The following is a 19,247-nucleotide window of genomic DNA, read 5'->3' as shown; positions in this document are numbered from 1 at the left end:
AGAAGAATATTGAATACGAGGGAATCTGTGTGGCTCAGGACTGAACCGAGGAGTCCTTTGGCGTTCTCTGAACTTGGTTCTTGCTTGCGGATGTTTCATTATCCGACTGGGTAGCATCAATGGTGAGATGGCTCAACAACGAGAGCTTTTTCTTCCTCGTCCTGGAAAAAGTTAGTAAGGCCTGAGGCCCTGCTCACTCACCACGCAGTACAGCCTAGAATGTCCATAGAGGGCCAAGAGGAGCACTGCCAGAAGGATGAATGCCTTCAACATTTGTCCCTGTTTTTTTCTGAAAAGGACAGAGAAAAGAGAACAGCTTGCTAGGAGAACCTTGGCTAATTCACGGTGCTCCCTAGCCTTTCATTAGCTGGATGCTTTCGAAGCTACATCATCTCTACTCAACCGAGCCACGTTGCTTATGAATCCTTGGGATTGTCACTCAGCTCGTCTGGTGTAAGCCTGACCAAGGGATTCTCCCAACGCCTCTCATCTTACCGGATACCAGCGGGAAAGGGCTCCGTTCAGATGTACTTGGAGGGCCCATTGGGATAGGAAGTGAAGCAGGGGGCCTCCTCCAGGGGTCTCAAGAGCCATCATCAGCCCACTTTGTGAAAGGGCACTTAGCATCAAGCACGGAGGGGCACCCCTCACAGGCAGAAGTGAGTTAAGGGGCAACACTTCCCAATCCGGGCCTTTTAACGGATAGGAGCATTTCCAAATATTTAGAGCAATGGTCTTCAAACTTGGCAAGTTTAAGACTTGTGGACTTCAACTCCCAGAATTCCTTCTCCAGTCATGTGAGCACAGGAATTCTGGGAGTTGAAGTCCACAAGTCTTAAACTTGCCAGTTTGAAGACCCCTGATTTAGAGGGAAGGGGAAGGAAGGGAAGGCTACTCAAGTCGGACAAATTAAATCTATCTACAATTAGAATAAGACATACCTGCACCAACATCTCTTTTTTCCTAGGTTCTTCCTTACAATCTGGAAGCCATGAGGGGCAAATAGCAAAGAAAACAATAAGTGAATATATCTTACATTAATAGCTATATTGACTGTACAGTCATTGCCTAAATTGTATTATCACTGCAGTGATGCCTCAGGTTTTGATTATCAAATAGCCTCCTACCCAACTCATCTTTTTCAGATAAATTTTGGTTTTTTGTTTTAAAACTGGTATCACATTTTTCAACTGGCAAATGTTATTAAAAGGTGTTTTTTTTTAAAAAAAAGTGTTACTCAGAAAAGCTTCTTCCAAACTCCTAACACATCGGCTCTCCTTTTACAATGTCCTATAATGTTTTGCAACTCTTTCCCAAGTAAAAGCAGTATGCAAATTATATACAGATAGCACCATTTTCTCTGAAATGGCAAGCCTTAAAATAATTTCCCTGATTTGCAAGATGACCTGTTTTACTTCTAATTCCTCAGATACGGCTTCCGTATTATGGAGTCTCTACATTCAAACTTTTTTTACCTTACGATGAACAACAGGAGGTGAATTTATCTCTCCTTTTTCCCCCTCTCTGAATCAGCCTTTCTCAACCTTTTTACCTGGAAGAACCCTTGAAACAATTTTCGTAAAAATGTTCTATCTACAGTTGGCATTGCATGGTGCACAAAGCTAAAAAAAATTATGTATTTTTAGTTTAGCTCGTTCAGTTTAGTTTATTTTCACTGCACCTCGTACAATGAAATGAAATTCCATCTTCAGTGTACATTATGGCTATGAAAATAAACACAAACACACATCCTTCACATTCTAAACCCCTGACACTGCATTAATATTGCACTATATACAGTAGAATTCAATAGAGTTACTCCCCTGGGATAGAAGCTCTTTTTCAGCCTCTTTGTCCTTGTTTTTATGGACTCTCGTGAAACCCCTGAGCGACCTTTTGTAGAATCCCGTTTGAGAAAGGCCGATCTAAATGACCGGTTGTGGGGCTACATCCGTGACTCTTCTGCAGAGAGAGGGATTCACGATGTCCTTTGCAGAACCTCTTTCCTGAGGGATGAAGCATGAACCTTCACGGTAGCCAGAGGGAACCATCTGAAGGGGGAATTTCCATCCCTCCTACAACTCCTAGGGGAAAAAGGTTTCCCACCCTGATCGGGCTCTTGAGTTCAGGGTTCAAAAGACAAAGACGTAGCATTTATCCCTGAGACTCCTTGTGAGGAATACAGGAATACAACTGTTGACTTACAACAGTTTATTTAGCGACCGTTCAAAGTTACAGCGACACTGAAAAAAACAGCTTATGACCGTTTTTTTATGATTACAACTATTGCAGCATCCCCACGGACAAAATTCAAATGTGTGGTAACTGACTCATATTTATGACGGTTGCGATGGCCAAGGGTCACATGATCCCATTTTGTGACCTTCTTATAAGCAAAATCAATGAGGAAATGAGATTCACTTAACAACTGTATTATGAACGTAACAACTGTAGTGATTCACTTAACAACGGTTGCAAGGAAGGTTGTAAAATGGGGCAAACTCACAACAAATGTTTCACTTAGCAATGATGGACTCAATTAGGGTTGTAAGCAAGGATTACCTGTTCCTCATTTTGAGCATTCACCGCCCTAATATCAAGATTTACATTACACTAAGTGACGATTACTTATTATCTCTTAAGAATTTATGCTCTTCATATACCTGTTTGCTTTGAGAAGGAATTCTTTTGGAAAGCAATTTTCTCCTCCACATTTCAGGATCTGTGCTTCCCGTCATTTCTTTAAGGCTTTCTTCCCTCAGAGCTTGGATAGATGTTTCCAGCCACTCCTCCACGCTCAGATGGGTTGTTTGCGGCCCTCCCGCTTGGAGGTGACTTAGGGCTGTCCCAAGCCACTCCTTCACATCTTGCCTGGATTCCTCAGGACATCCCTCCTGAACATTTTGTAGGGATTCCTGGAGCCATTTCTCCAGGTTGTTTCTGGATCCATCCGGAGATTCTTGTTTGAGTTTTCCCAGAGATGCTCGTAGCCATCCTTGCAATCCCGATCTGGATGAAGTAGACCCATGTTCTCTGGAACTTGATAAAGAGGCTTGGAGCCATCCATTCCTTAAGCTTTTCTCAGAGCTGGCGGTTTCTACCCAAATCATTCTCTCTCTGCTCTCTTCCACACTTGCTATCCTTCCTTTGGAGTATTGTTCGTTCAAATCCTGAATGCCCTTAATAGATGCTTCCAGCCATTCTTGAACATCTAGATGGGGTGCCTCAGGCCCTTCCTCTTCAAGGTTGTCTACTGTTGTTTGAAGCCATTCTTTGACATCTTGATTGTCCACTTCAGAACGTTCCTCTTGCAGGTTTTTCAAGGATTCTTGAAGCCATTTTTCAAGAACTGGCCTAGGTTCAGTAGAAGACAAAAGTCTTTCTAAGGACCTTTGAAGCCACGGCAATATATTGTCCACAGGTCCTTCCGAAGATTGCTTCTTGAGGTTCTCTAGCGATTTTTCAAGCCATTCTTTTCTTAGGCTGCTGTTTCGAGACTCTGCCTCGGACTTTTGTAGATCCTGAATGCCTTTGATGGATGCTTCCAGCCACTCTTGAACATCTAGATGGGGTGCCTCAGGCCCTTCCTCTTCAAGGTTGTCTACCGTTGTTTGAAGCCACTCTTTGACATCTTGATTGTCTACTTCAGAACTTTCCTCTTCCAGGCTTTTCAGGGAATCTTGAAGCCATTTTTCTAAAACTGGTTTAGGTTCAGTGGACGAAGAGAGTCCTTCTAAGGATCTTTGAAGCCACTGAAATGTATTCTCCACAGGCCCTTCCGAAGATTGCTTCTTGAGGTTCTCTAGTGATTTCTCAAGCCATTCTCTTCTTAGGCTGCTTCGAGGCTCCACCTCGGACTTTTGGAGATCTTGAATGCCTTGGATGGAGGCCTCAAGCTATTCCTGCACATCCAGATGGGATGTTTCTGGGCCTTCTTCTTGGAGTTGATTTAAGGACACATCCAGCCAGTCGTTCACATCTTTCCTGGATGCTTCAGGCGATTCCTTCTGAAGATTTATCAGAGATTCTTTAAGCCATTCCGCCAGGCTGGGTCTTGGTGTTTCAATAGAAACCTCTTTCATGTTTTTCAGAGATCCCTGAAGCCACCCCAGTACGTTTTGCCTGGATTCTTTGGACTTTTTGGTTTTCAGGTTGTCTACAGAATCTTTAAGCCAGTCCTTCTTTAGGGTGTTTTCCAGGAATGGAGGTTTCGTCTTTTCCAGACTTTCTTTCTTATCTTCTGGCTTTGTATCCTCTGTACTTGTTAGCCAGATACTCACAGAGCACCTTTTCTGTTCTCTACTCAGAAATGATATTAACTGGTCTTTGCATAGTAATGATCTATAGCACCAGTCCTTTCTCCGTTTGCTCTCTCTAGAAAAATCAGAAAGTTATCTGGATCAATAACAAAATATTCTTAGCTAACTCTAGTGAGAAGTGCTTGCTGTCAGTAAAACTCTTAGTCTAAAAGAGGATTATTATTATTATTTTGACAGTGGAGGGGTGGAGAGTTTAAAAAACCTACCTTATGCATATCTTTGGAAAAGTCCTATTCAGTTTCATGCGTCTTACTCAGGAGTGGGATGCTACCAGTTCTGCTTGGCTCTATAAAAATAGTAGCTCTGAAGAGCAGCAGACACTGAACCTGTTCTGTGTCTGTTGCTGTTTGGCCCACCCGCCTACCCGGGCTCTTACCTGATCTTTATTTCCTGCTTTTTTTCAACCTCAGCTGCTTTGCGCGGCACAGCTGAGGTTGAAAAAGCAGTGAATAAGTGGCTTTTCAAACACTGCGCACGCGCGCACAGCGCTTATCAGCTATCCAGGTGGCGTAGCTTTTAAGCTTTATTACACATGCGCACAGCGTGCATGTGCCGCAAAACGTAATCACCGAACCAATAGTAACACCAGTTGAATCCCACCCCTGGTCTTACTCCTAGTTATGGATATGGAGGATTACAACTGTAATGACACTTACTTCATTAATTTTGTTTACTCTTTTATTTTTCAAGTGGGAGAGGGATATTACTTTCAATATTTGCTGAGGAATATTTAGTAACGTTCAGCTAATAAGAAAGATACAATGTCTTAAAACTGTCCATTGTAATTTTAAATTAAATGTTCATAAGATGGAGTTTATATTTAACTGTACACGAATGTTTATGGAAATTCTTGAGTCATCCAGATCATGGTTTTCCCAAAGATGCTTTTCAAGATGCAAATGGACTCCCTTTTTCTCTGAAGACATTTCGCTTCTCATCCAAGAAGCTTCATCAGCTCTAAAGAAGCTTCTTGGATGAGAAGTGAAACGATTTCAAAGAAAAACCAGAAAGTCCAGTTGCCTCTTGAAAAAGCACCTTTGGGACTCTACACAAACCTATTAATGTTACTAAATAGGTTTATGTATAGGCAAAGCAATAGTAACACTATCATTATACAAACTAATGGTTTTGGACTCCCTGGGATTTTTTTAACAGAATTATAGGCATTTATATTACAACAGTATTTATTAGTAACTGCTCATATGTAGCCTCCAGAATAATTAATCTTAAGGCTCTGGCTTATGTGAAGTTATGTTTAACCTACTGCAATAATCAACTTGATTAGTGTCTAGTAATGTGAATGAAGACAAACAGGTAATTTTTTTCTATTAAGTGGTGAGATTACCCTGTGGATGTGAACTTTCAATGTTATTTATTGTTTATATCCTGACTGTCTACAAAGTGAAGGAAACTAAGAAAAGAGCAGGCAGAGATGGAAGGCAGAATTAAATGTGTCATTAATTTAGAGACAACAAGAAATCCAAGGCCCCCTTGAATTGGGTTGGCCCTTATCTAGTGTCTGTTGATTGCTGTTAGTTGACTAGATTTTTGAGTACAGCTTGAATAAAGGTTCGATGCTGCAACTTTATGATCCCAATTCTTTGCACCTGATAGAAAGTTGAGGCAAAATGTCACAAGGAAAACTTTTTAAAACGCTTTAAATGACGTATTTGTGTAGCTGGACTGTTTTGGCCAGTGGTCCCAAGATGGAAGTCCTTAATGAGAGAATAACCGTGGGGAAAAAGAGCAACTTCAGACCTGCATTAAGGCTTGGTAACCCCCAGACCACATACAGAGATGACCCACAGTTTTGCAGAATGCACATCCACTGGGAATCATGTCTGCTTTCCCACCAGTGATCCTGGAAGGAGTGAAGGGATGAAAAATATGCTCTTGGAAAGCAGCCCTCACCTTTGTTAATAGGGCCAGCTCATCTACAAGACAATTAGACCTTCAGCTCCAGGGTGATGGGATTAAGACATGATCCTCCATGTCATAATAGGATTATCTATCAGCAGAGCTCACCACATGGCACAACAAAGTCCCTTCATTGCATCACCCAGCAAGGTTCAACCAAACTTATTTCCGACAACCTCAGCTATGACCCCTGCATAGCCTCCTGGAAGTATGACAACCAATAGAATACATTTCTTGCACAGGAACAGGAAGCTCAAGGGCAAGGCCCAAGAGAGGGTATAAATACCTCCCCCCACCTTTGGTCAGCTGCCCAGGACCTCAAACCCATGTGGTCCTGTCCTTCAATAAACCATCTTTCCAACCAGCCTCCATGTTTCCATTGTCTTTCTCCCCACTTGGAACTGAACCCGATGGGTTTTTCTTCCCTTAGAGCTAAATAAAATTTGAAATTCCGAAAGAGAAAGTCATGGTTGCTATCTAAAAATTTCTCACCTGCTTAATTTTTCATCAAAATAATCAGAGAGTTGCTGTTTCTCTCCTCGCAGTTGGAGACCAACTCCTACAAGATCATTGTTCTCATATTGGAGCTTATCTCTGTCTGACAACAGGTCACAAATTATCCTCTTCTGTCTGCAAAATATCGAGACCAAACTAAAATTAGCCCCCTTAGATTTTTTTTCTTGAACAATCAAACTTGTTTAAAAATGTTAAATAGTTAAAAACGCTTCTCATTTTCTCCCAACATTGTTCCAGGCAATGGAATTCAACACAGAACAGTGTATAATGTATGAGCAGGAGAGGGAGCTAAAGAGAATTTAATTCAAAATTTTGGAAGAGAAAATCAGGGTTGCTTTCTAAAAATTTCTCACATGCTCAGTTCTTCCTCAAAACGTTCACAGAGTCGCTGTTTTTTCCCACATATTCTCAGAAGCTCCTTGTTCTCATGATGAAGATTTTCTCTCTCCAACAAAAGATTTGAAATTATCGTTGTCTTTCTACAAATTATGAAGAACACAGTAAAATTAGTCCCCCACCCCACCCCTATTTTTCTACTTGGATCAGCTTTTTCCCAAATTAAAAAAAAAAACCTTCACATTTATACGTGTTTATATATTGGTATATTTATCCATGCGATTTAATTCAGTTTTACTTTTTCTCTTACAACAGCCAGCAATCTCTGATAAGAGGAAACACTGCTTTAATCAATTATTGTGTATATCAGAATTCCTCAGTAAAAATAGCAGATCAGTAAATTTTCCCTGACTTCAGTTATACCTCGATAATATTGTTAAGGAATTTGATTAGCTACTGCAATATTCTGGTGAGTGTCACTTTATTTATAAGAATTGGATTATTTAAGAACAAGTTAATAATTTTTACTTCAGTATTTAGCATTACTTAATTTACTTATGCTACCAGGGGGTCATTAGAATGTAAACTTATTTTTTCTTATACATTCTATAAAAGGGGTGAACTAATTCAAAATAATTTCCAGAAACAAAGTAAAGTTATGGATGCATAATATGGGAAAAATTCTCACTTCTCACAAGTGCCAAGGTGTCAACATATCTCACCAAGTTGTTTTTTCAGCAATAAGTTTGTACTTGTTTGTGAGGGAATATGAGATATCAATGGTATTAATAAAAATGTGCCAGTCATCATGAGAGGTTATTTTTTAAAAAAACACAAATTCAGGTATCTATAAGGGTTACAGTATCTGGGTCTTGTGATTGCCATTTGCAACCTTCTGACAAGCAAAGTCAACAGGAGAAGCAAGATTCATTTAGTGACTGCCAGACTCACATAATAAATGTAGTGATTTTCTTAAAGACTACAGGTAGTTCTCCACTTATAACCACCACTGAGCCCAAAATTTCTGTTTAGTGAGACATTTATGTATTTTGCCCCATTTTGTGACCTTTTCTGCTTCACTTAAGTGAGTCACTGCAACTGATAAGTTATTAACCCGGTTGTTAAGTGAATCTGGCTTCCCCATTGACTTTTCTTGCCAGAAGGTCATACGAGCAAGGCCAGGACACTGCAACCGTCAAAAATATGAGTCAGTTGCCAAGCATCTGAATTTTAATCACGCAACCACACTTTTGCACACTTTTGCAATAGTCATGTGAAAAACTATAACTCACTTTTTTCAAGTGCCTTTGTAACTGAATGGTCACTAAACGAACTGTTGTAAGTCGAGGACTACCTGTACATTTTATAACATGTGTCTACGGGAGGGAGCTAAAGAGAATTTAATTTGAAATTCTGGAGGAGAAAGTCAAGGTTGCTGTCTAAACATTTCTCACCTGCTCAGTTCTTCCTCAAATTGTTCGCTGAGTTGCTGTTTCTCTCCTTGCAACCGGAGACCGACTCGCACAAGCTCCTTTTTCTCATGGTGGAACTTCTGTCTCTCCGACAACAGATTTGAAATTGATGTTGTTTTTTTGTAAATTATCATCGATTTCCTATAAATTATACACGGCGAAATCAGTTCCTTTGTCTTTTTATTTGAATCAGCAAACTTTTTTCAATTAAAAATATTAAAAATACCTTTATATATGTATGTTTGTGTTTGCGTATTGAAATTTGATTAAATTTCTTTAAATCTAACTCATTTCAGTATGACATATTTGCGCTATTTAAGTCCTCTCTTAAAACTCCCAAGATATTTAATCATTCAGTTTGGATTTAATCTAGTTATCAGTACTGAGATTTGATAAAATTTATTTTAATGTTAAGTTATTTCCGTATGATTTATTTGAGGAAATTGAAGTCCTCCCTTAAAACTCCCAGGAGATTCAATTATTCAGTTTGGATTTAATGTAATTATTGGACTAAAAAAATGGCTGTCATTAGGTAAACTTTGGTACCTGAAGGATGTAAGGAATGTAACACAAAAACGGGGGAAATTCTAGGCAACCTTTCCAAGCTGAAGATATTAAGTCAAAACTTACTTAAAATCCAGTTCCTTCACCTTCTTTAACTCCTCTTGCAGACACTTTATTTTCATCTGAAGAGTCTGGAAAAGTCAAAATACAATTACAAGTGAAACACAGGTGTAAATGTGTGTGTGTGTGTTTCACCTCTTATTGCAACATGAAATATTTTTCGGGCTATAATCTTAGGAGTAAAGCAAAAATCAACTTTTGAAAAGGAATTTTGTTGTGTGGAAAGATTGATCCCTCCGGCTGATTAGTTAACGTGTGAAAACGATGATGTGTCCTTTAAGAGATGCTGCCTAAGGAGCCCTCAGGTAAGAAGCAGCAAAGCCTGAAATGGCCTAATGGGTGGAGAGATTTTTCTCAAAGTTCTCGGACAATAAATGAGTCAGTGGGACAATTGTACTTCTAGATTTGCAGGGTTCTTTCAATGTAGCCTGACGAAAAAGCAGAATTATGTCATCTGCTGGTGTTTCCTGTCTGGTCCACCTGGAAAGTCTGCGATGATCAGACTCCAATTAAGCCCCCCCCTTAAGAAGCCAGTAAGTTTTGCCAAAACTCTCTTGATCAAAAAAAAAAAACCCACACGACCTGAATAACAGCTACAGACCAGTGGTGAGATTCAAATTTTTTTACTACCAATTCTGTGGGCGTGGCTTGGTGGGCATGGTAGGGGAAGGATACTGCAAAATCCCCACCCCTCTAACCTGCTTTCCAGCTCTGTTCTCCTGTGCAGGGCAACCAAAGAAGAGCCAGCCAATCAGCTGGGACTCAATGGGAGGTGGAGACTAGATGGGGGCGGGGCCAGTCAGAGGTGGTATTTGTCAGTTCTCCAAACTACTCAAAATCGGTTCTCCAGAACTGGACAGAAACTGATGAATACCACTTCGGCTACAGACAGTAATTTGTAGAGGTGCATAGACAGACGCCATCCTCATCATAATAAGAATGCAATACAGTTAGGGAGACAACTGGGGACCATGCCTGCACTCCCTGTTTCCTCTAGTAAGTTTCTTTGTCTTAGAACTGGGGTAGGATTAGGTGGCCCTTCAAACTGAGAGGGTTTTCAAGGTGAGCGATGCCCGGGGCTCACAAACCCTCCTTCCTCTTGTCTATTTCTAACCCCTGTGGTTTATGGGGGAATGGGAAAACGGAAGGTGCAAAAAATTCCAAGTTTGGGCAATGAACCCTGAAGACAAGGCTGAAGATAAGACAGCTTGGTATTTGATGGACAGTTACTCAAAGTTGAATACAGTCCTCAAAATCTTCAAATTTAAATGTGATTACTGCAAGTGCCTAGGACAGGGGTGGCTAACCTTCTTCGGCTCCCGTGCCAATAATTGCACGTGCACTCAGATAACAGATAATCAGAGTTGGAAGGGACCTGGTAGGCCATCTAGTCCAACCCCCCACTCACTTGCATGCGCTCGTGTGCCAGCACCCAGAAGGTAATGCGTGCTGGGCTCCCCATGCCCCCAGCACATGAATGCACAACCCTCCCTTACACGCCGCACATCTGCACGTGTGCGCAATTCCCCCCTTGCGCATCTTTGCGCGTGCATGCACCATGCATCATTGCACATACATACGTGACTCCCTCCTCACGCACGATTCCCCCCTCATGCGCCATGCATCTTTGCGCATGCTTTCCCCCTCATGCGCAAGGCTGCGCATGTGTGCACGATCTCCTCACGTGTAGCGTGTCCCTGCGCATGTGCGTACGCCTCCCTCTTCTGCATGTGCTCCAGATACCCGACAATCAGCTGTTGGGTGGCAGTGTGCGCATGCGCAGTGGGGTTCTTCCAGGTGACCTCTTGCGTGCCGGGGGAAATGGCTCTGCGTGCCACTTCCGGCACGCATGGTATAGGTTTGCCAATGCGGGCCTAGGAAGTGAATTCAAATTCAGAATAGAGTTGGAAGGCATCCTGGAGGTCTTCTAGTCCAACCCCCAGCTCAGACAGGAGACGCTATGCCATTCCAGACAAATGGTTGTCCAATCTCTTCTTTAAAACCTCCAGTGATGGAGTACCCACAGCTTCTGGAGCTGTTCCACTGGTTAATTGTCCTCCCTGATAGGAAGTTCCTCCTTAATTCCACATTTGCTTCTTTCCTTGAATACTTTCCATCCATTGCTTCTTGTCCTGCGTTGTTGTAATTGCCATTTTAACCAAGCGGGTCACACTCAAGTTTTCCCAGAAGGCTGCACAGCTCTGATAGGACTGGTTTACAGGGTTTGCTGATGTATCATGGGTAACAGGATCCCACCTCTTTTCAACGATACACTTTCTGTATTAGCACCCTTAAAAGCTGGACTTTTGGTTCTATTTGAAAAGACATCAAAATAACCTAACCGTCAGAGGTGGGTGTTCAGCAGGTTCTGAGCAGTTCTGGATAACCAGTAGCGGAAATTTTGAGTAGTTTGGAGAACCTGCCAATCCCACCTCTGACTGGCCCCGCCAACCCCCTCTCTTCTCCGCCTCCCATTGAATCCCAGCTGATTGGCTGGGTCTTCTTTGGTTGCCCTGCACAGGAGAACAGAGCTGGAAAGCAGGTTAGTGGAGTGGGGATTTTGCAGTATATCCTTCCTCTGCCATGCCCACCAAGCCACGCCCACCAAGCCACACCACGCCCACAGAACTGGTAGTAATCCCACTGCTAACTATAAGTAGTGATATTTTAAGGAGTGGACATTGAACAAGAGATCCGATTTGTCTGAAATGTCTATGGAGATTCTCAGCCGTCCAGGTCATGGACATCCCAAAAGTGTTTCTTTTTTTTTCAAGAGGCAACTGGACTTTCTGGTTTTTCTCTGAAGACATTTCGCTTCTCCTCCAAGGAGCTTCTTCAGCTCAACATTTGTCGGAGATATTATAGGGGTTTTTAGCTTGAGCAGAGCATTGGGCTAGAAGACCTCCAAGGTCCCTTCCAACCCTGTTATCCTGTTCCTGGTTAATGTCTTGTATATGGTATACCTCAATCAGTCTCTTTTGTTCCATCAACTGTCTTTGTAGTCCAAGGTGTTCTTCCTGCAAAGTTGAAAAAATACGCTATTTTAAAAAGGCAAACTGACCATCAGCAATTAAAGTCACTAATTTTTTAAAAAATAATAGCTTTACTGGAGGGGTGGGCAACATTAACCATTATCTCTTCATCCTTCAATCTTAGGTGCCAATTAATACAGCTGGTATCTAAACTCTGCACACTTGCCTGGAAATACACATCACTGAATAAAAGAAGATTTATTCTGATACTAGCTCTTTACCCGTTCTTCGCTACAAAACTATGGGATCGGGCTTAATTTGGGGGGAGGAAAATAAGAAAGGGAAAGTGTGCCTCTGCCTACCAGCATCCATTGGTATTCACCTGACTAGCATCCTGTCAGAGTGTGAGAGAACTGAGAGCTGTTTGGAAACTGAAACAGTATTTGATATGAACAAGGACAGCAAGGAGCCTGAGTGTGGCTTAGCTCAACTGTTCTGTACTAAAGCTGCTCTGTGCTGTGAAACTGAAACTCCTCCCCTCTGCTTGTGCTTTGCATTTGGAACAGATGTCCTTTCAGGTGGGGAGTGGGAATAGAACTCCTTAGCATCAGAGCATTTTAATAATAATATACGAAATATTGATCTCCCTAAGAGATCTTTCCCACCAGAAACAGGAGACCTTTCCTTTCTAAAAACCAGCCAGTCCCATAGGAAACCCTTTTGCATTTCTTGACACTCAATAGATTCCCCAGATTGTTTACCTGGTGGCAACGTTTGGTGAAATGTAAATCGCGCTCTTCCTCAGGGAGCACAGGTGGGAGGGTATCTTCCAGGTGCCTGGAAAACTGGCAGTGGCGTGATGTATAAAGCTGAAAAGCAATTCAAGTCTTACAGTTGACTAAAATATGCTGGTTTAAGCGTAATGAAAGGTTCAGGCTTTGTAAGTTGACTCTGCCGCTGTTAAAGACTTCCTTATTGTTTTTGACGTCTTTGTGGTTCTACAGGCTTAGGAACAGACGTATCAGAGCTATACCATCAGATTTACTTTCTCTGTCGCTTTCCCAACAGGTACTAAAGGGGCACCAGCCAGAATTGAGATCAAGTTAACTCAGTGAACTCTGTAAGTTAAACTTCTTTCATAAATGAGAACATTATATGAGGATGCTCAAACTGGTAGGTGCCTTAGCAAGGAGCAACAGTGACAAAAACATTGGGGAAGGGGACCACGTATTTTTTTAACTGTACTTTCCATTCTGGCACCTTAAGCGTAGACTCTGATTTAATTTATAAGGAAATACAGGTCATGTTAACTTACAACAGTTCATTTAGTGACCGTTCGAAGTTACTTCACTGAGAAAAATGATTTATGACTGTTTTTCATACTTATGACCAATGCTGTATTCCCATGTGATCAAAATTCAAATGCTTGGCAACTGATTCATATTTATGACAATTACTGAGTCCCAGGGTCATGTGGTCCCTTTTGCGACCTTCTGACAAGGAGAGTCAATGGGGAAGACGGATTCACTTAACAACCATGCTACTAACTTAACAGCTGCACCAATTCACTTAACAACTGTGGCAAGAAAGATCGTAAAATGGGGCAAAATTCACTTAACAAATTCTCACTTGAGCCCAACAATCGTGGTCGTAAGTTGAAATCTACCTGTAAAGATAACCCAATCTAGAGGAGTATTTATTTTCATTGTTAATGTTTAGTTTACCGACTACAATTATATACCTCAACCCATCTCCTTTCAGCCACTGAAGTTGTTGCTTTGGGAATTCTTGATAGTTCTTCCTGCAACATTAACAAAACGCACTATTTTAAAAAGATAAACTTGCTGTTAGCAATTGGTGTCTAATAACGATTTGTTTGGGAAGGAGGGGGTTGATATTAGCCATTGTTTCTCTGTCCTCAATCTTAGATGCCAGCTGAAATCTCTGCCACCTAAACTTTAGACACCTCCCTGGAAGTACACACCAATAAATAAAAGAAATTTTATTTGTATATTCTGTCTGTTAACAGCATTTAATTCAGACTCTGAAGCTGCTATCTCTGCTGCTTTTCCCTCTCATCTCTATATATTACAGGCCTGGTGAGTTGGAGCATTAAACAACCTACTGTTTTGTGGTATTTTAGTCATGTCAATAAATTGATTTACTCCTTAAATTATCATTTTCCATTCAAGTCTTTTTATCCCACAATCAACAAAGTAGCAATATAGATTCTGGGTCTCTCTCTTATTTTTCCTTCCATTCATTTGTGTTTGATTCTGCCTGAACAAATCCTTGCCTTTTTTTTTCTTTTTCAGAAGTGGTTTGGCATTGTGTCCTTCCCAGGGCTGAAAGTGACTGGCCCAAGGTTATCCAGCCAGCTTTATGCCTAAAGTTAGATGATAATTCCTGGTATCCCCATTTTGAGTATCATGACAACAAAATGGACTTCTTGGGCAGCTAATATAAGCTAAAAATGTATTTCAAAAATAAAGCACAGAACCAATTATAATGGCAACTGAGGATAAACACAAACCACAATGAATCTGTCAACAACTTCTTCTTCTTCTTCCTCTTCCTCTTCTTCTTCTCTCCCTCCCCCATTTGTATACTACCCCTGATATTTGGGTGAAGCCCAAGAACAAAAGCTTTCCCCCACCTCTTCTTGGAAATGCTTCATAGCGTTTCTCATTCTTCGTTTGAAACTACCTTCCATCACTCTTTAATGGTGACTGGTGGCTAGAAGATAAAATAGTAGGTGGGAAAGCAGAATAGTATTGACATTTCTTTTGGAAAATCAAATACAGATTTTGGGAGACAGTACCCAGAATAGCGTATAACATTTTAAATGTATTCATCTTCCAGTTCTGAATGATCCTTCAGAACAGGCGTTTAACAGCCAGGTCAATTTGTAATTTCAAGTAGCATAAAAAGATATGCAAATAAATAATGTTCCTTCTCTAAAGGAACTAGGGGAATAATCACAATAATAAAAAATGTGATTGGTAAATTAAAATCCAAACAATAAAACCATAAAACCTCTAAAGACCAGGCTAAAAATAAGTGTTTAAATGTAGTGTATAAAGAGAGAGTGGTAGCCGAAGGCAATGGCTTCATGAATGCTTTCCAAACTCTAGGAATAATACAGGAAAGGGCCACCTTCCACCTTTCCCCAAGTGATTTTCAACAATTAGATTGATGAAAAGAAACTACAACCTACATTTACAATTGCAACAAAAGCATATCTAAACCCCACAGAATTAAAACATCAATATTTGTTTTTTTAACTTACATCCCACCCATCTCCTCTAGAGGCAGCTCTAGGTGGCTTACAAGTATTAACACATTGAAAGAATAACTATTAACACTAAAATTGTTTTAATATAAATCCTACCATGTAGGCGACACTAACATGGATCTCTTAACTATTTTTAATTATTTATATAATTGGCCGTGAATATTCCTTGTGAAGAGGCTGTAGGTCCAAATAACCTTTTTCTCCTTCAGATCACAACACACAAACAGTCCGAAACAATTTCTAGAGGTAAAGCTTTGGCTGTGTGGAAAACATTCTCACTTTCTTCCCAAATGTAACTGTAAAGGTAGTTCAACAGGTTGCTTTCTCAGAATTTAGGTAGTACCTTGTCTGTGAAGTCATATGAGATCACAACTGTACCAGTAAAATTTGCAAATATAATGAGGGGCTTCATATAAAAAAGCTCAACGGTTCTTGTTCCCAGTTTTTCTTCCCCTAAAAGTTCATCAGAACAGGGATCTCTTTAGCGTTCTACATTCCTCCTACAATTTAGCTACTTTGAAGATGGGGATTAGCAGCCAGAGTTTTCCAGACACCCACCAAGGTGTCTGCCACACAATCTGGAATGTAAAAAACCAAATACGGAAAGCAAAAATGTAATAAAGATTTGGTGAGCTGCAAAGCAGAGTTCCAGTCTCAGTTTCCTTTATTTCCATTAATGCTTTTATGGCCCACAGGAGCATTATTAGAAAATACAGGGTGGGGATTGTGGTTATCTCAGTGGTTTATTTAGAAGTGAGATTCCCACTTCCCCCGCACCTCCCTGCCAAGAAGGCAAAGGACCCCATGGTTTAGGAGAAGACCTGCTGGGCAAGGAAGGATGGACTTGTATCTCTGCTGTTTTCCAACTGAAAAACAATTTGGGATGCTATTCCTTTATATGGTGAGGGTTGCGAGGATTGTACTTGCTGACTTGAAGAATTAATTTTAAAATTGAATAAAATAGCAGAGAGGGTAAAATTAACTGCATTGATATCAGAGATAATGGACTAGATAGCTTTACAGGAGATTGGAAACTGTGGACTTTAAAGATTAGTGTGTCTGTGTACACACACAAACACACACACACACACACACATTTTCAGCATCCAGCCCGGGTGGATTCTATATGCTAAATGTTATATTTGGTATTTGGATCGTTTTTTTTTTCTCTTTATACGTACACCATTTTTTTTAATGCTGAATGTTAAGTTTTTGTTTTGTTTTATGAGAAAACAAAATATAGTTATATAGAAACTCCTGTCATTAAACTCCATTTTAGGTATTTATTAAGAGAATGTGTGTCCCACTGAATCATCCCTTCAAGAAGCTGTATCCTTACCAGGATCCCTCGGGGCCTCTGCAAGGACAGGTGCCTTCCCTTCAGAAGCTGGCCTGCACTCAGAGATGGCCCCTCTTGAGTGACAGTATATATGGCACAGTCCAATGACAGCACGGGAAATGTTTCATGACATTTTATATTATGACATGACCTTTGATCTAGCTGAGGACAGGTGCTGGGTGTGCACCCCAGATCCCAGTTTTGAATATGAAGGGTTGCAAGCTAAAAACGGAGAACCTAAGAATCTCAGGTGGCATCTAAATGCTTTCTTTTCCACATTATTTGGTAGCAAGCTTCAGGATCTGCCATTTGTCAATAGCACTGAATGGACATTTAGTGCAGGATATTCTTGCCCATCCGAAGAAGAGGATTGATCAGGCTCCCTGATCTAGTATTTCTGAACACTGGGTTGCCAAATGCCAGTACAATCACTGCTGGTCCATTTGTTGTGCTAGTCCAGTCAATGGTTTGAAATGGTTTGTATGCCAGATTCTGAAACTCTGACAATCATTTTCCAGCCTCCCAGCCAGACAAAGAAGGCAATGATGGTCCTAGCTGGCAAGGTTTCTAGATTATTTCTTTAAAAGGAGCTGCTGAATCTTGTCACGGATTCTACTGCTGCTTTTTTTTCTAGACTACTTTTTAGCCCATTTTGAGAAGTGTTTTTGCTGTCATTTTTCCTCCAGGCCTCTTTGGTTATAGTTTTCCTGACATTCTGAATAGAAATGCTAGAAAGAAATAATAAGAAATAGTAATAAAATCTGTGTATCTATCTATCTATCTATCTATCTATATCTTACTAGAGAAGTTTTCTATATCTGGAAGATTAACGTAACTTTCCACATCACTGCAAAAAGAGACAGGAAGGTTTGGGTCCTATTGCTAAAATGTCTACGAAATTTGTTTTTAAGGACAAATATTGTATTGCGATATATCAGTCGTGTGCATAGAGATGTCTCTACAGAGACTTGTCCAGGAAAAGTAATTTAGAGGATAATACTCTGCTTTTAGTTCGGAAATGAAAAAGTCACTATCTCAAGTTAATGCAGGACAACGGAAGTGATTAGCCAGTGATCCCAATGATCTTGAAAGGACTATACAAAAGGCACTTGTAATTGAATTAAGATCAGCTTGTAGATCTCTGGGACAAGCAAAAGTAACACACTTCCACCATCACTGCCACAAAGAGAAGGAGCTGCCTGCATCTTTTCCCAAGTTTCTTCCTCTAAATTTTGAGAGTTTCCTCAAATGTTTCACCATCCCCATCCAACACAACATTAAGACTGTATGTTGCACACAGGCAACAATTCTAAAACCACACCTAGGATGTCTAATAAAAGAACTGTCCTCCTCACATGCCGGATATGCAGATTTGAGTCAAAGTAAAGGTGATGATAGAAGTTATTTCCATCAATTAATAGCTTTGCCTTTCTCAGCTACAGGTCAACAAAGAATTTGCTATGTTCCCTTACATAACTGACTATGCCAACGATGGATGCCTCTTCTTGTTAGCTAGAGTGCCTCTGTTAAAGGGGAAAAAAAGAATCAGACCTCATGACATGGAATTAAGGAGGTGACGTTAGTTCATTCATTAGATCATATCAGACTTACAGTACCTGAATGTTATGAGACAGTCATTGCATTAGTTTGAAATTTACTTCCACAATAGAAAAAATTGTTGTTGCAAGCAAGAAAGAAGCCAAATAGAATGTACTAAATTGGGGGGGGGGGGTGGTATTTACTGAGCTTCCAAAAATAATTGTAAATCTGAGCCCTTTCCCAATTAAAACCCCATTGTATTATCAATTACATCAAAAGGAGCCAAAGCAGGTCAGTGATCTTTCTGTCCCCATTACTAGTGCAAAACCTTTCCTCCAACATTTCTTGTCCAAAATTTCCTGAAGCCATTGGGAACTGCATTTCTAGGTATCATGGGGCTTCAGACTGGAAGCGTAAATGCTCTCTCCGTTAATATAAATTTAATAAATAAACATCCAGCAGCATCTGGGTAGTTTATATGCTTTTGGTGGTCCCCAAATCTCAGCACCTCCTGATTGTTCCAGCTCTTTTTGAGCAAAAAAAGCCCAGGCAGCAAATAAGATTTTGCAAAGGTTTTAAACAATATGACTGTCAATCAATTTTACACAAATGTAATATAATGATATAAGTCATATAGATAGCAAAGGATCTCTTTTAAGAATAATTTTATTGTTTTTATTCAATTGCTCTTTGTATCTGTATAATTTGCATAATGAAAAATACAAAAGACCATTTTTATTGGGTAAGGAAAAGCAATGTCCAGTCACATATAAGAATTAAAACATCCAATAAAAACATTTAGGATTGAAAAAAGCACTGTATTCTAAACGAAAATAAAAAAGTATTTGCAACAGAAAAAAATGTCAGAATGGCAATGGGTAAGATACATTTCCCCCTTGAATTTGTACACTTAGAAAA

At 40.4% G+C, this 19,247-nt stretch overlaps 1 protein-coding gene and 1 long non-coding RNA gene across 9 annotated transcripts; one reads left to right on the top strand and one right to left on the bottom strand.

Moving 5' to 3' along the window:
* On the bottom strand, window positions 1–14,929 carry LOC148123893 (uncharacterized). 8 transcript variants are annotated; one of them, XR_015740304.1, is made up of 10 exons: window positions 14,813–14,925; window positions 13,898–13,957; window positions 12,918–13,025; window positions 12,148–12,201; window positions 9,191–9,255; window positions 8,543–8,701; window positions 7,106–7,231; window positions 6,729–6,866; window positions 2,664–4,374; window positions 1–289 (listed from the first exon to the last, which is right to left on the bottom strand). XR_015740304.1 is itself a non-coding variant. In XM_087917515.1 (9 exons), the coding sequence occupies exons 1-9, from the start codon at window positions 14,867–14,869 to the stop codon at window positions 172–174; spliced, it is 885 nt and encodes a 294-aa protein (XP_087773641.1). In that variant the 5' UTR covers window positions 14,870–14,929; the 3' UTR covers window positions 1–171. The 8 variants fall into 8 exon arrangements, 5 of the variants coding, with proteins under 5 accessions (XP_087773641.1, XP_087773642.1, XP_087773638.1 ...); XR_015740303.1 differs by lacking the exon at window positions 1–289 and adding an exon at window positions 942–982; XM_087917515.1 differs by lacking the exon at window positions 2,664–4,374 and having other exon boundaries at window positions 14,813–14,929.
* Window positions 20–14,349, top strand: LOC148123894 (uncharacterized). The gene is made up of 5 exons (XR_015740306.1): window positions 20–122; window positions 5,998–7,557; window positions 9,362–9,489; window positions 13,225–13,276; window positions 14,085–14,349. It is a non-coding gene; the product is annotated as an uncharacterized LOC148123894 (long non-coding RNA).
* Window positions 14,930–19,247: the final 4,318 nt, after the last annotated feature.

This window comes from Pseudonaja textilis, chromosome Z (genome assembly GCF_049901715.1).
Source record: "Pseudonaja textilis isolate UNSWEBS1 chromosome Z, rPseTex1.2, whole genome shotgun sequence".
NCBI classification, from domain to species: Eukaryota; Metazoa; Chordata; class Lepidosauria; order Squamata; family Elapidae; genus Pseudonaja; species Pseudonaja textilis.
The sequence above is the reverse complement of the archived record's forward strand: the minus strand, read 5'-3'. Positions and strand labels throughout refer to the sequence as shown.

Bases quoted from the DNA above. Each gene is read 5' to 3' on its own strand.
- LOC148123893 (XM_087917512.1), bottom strand. From the start codon at position 14,869: ATGGAAGGTAGTTTCAAACGAAGAATGAGAAACGCTATGAAGCATTTC. The intron at 12,202-12,917 runs GTAAACAATCTG...TCAACTTTGCAG, and splicing joins TCACCAAACGTTGCCACCAG to GAAGAACACCTTGGACTACA. The intron at 7,232-8,542 runs GTGAGAAATGTT...CATAATTTGTAG, and splicing joins TTTGAGGAAGAACTGAGCAG to AAAGACAACGATAATTTCAA.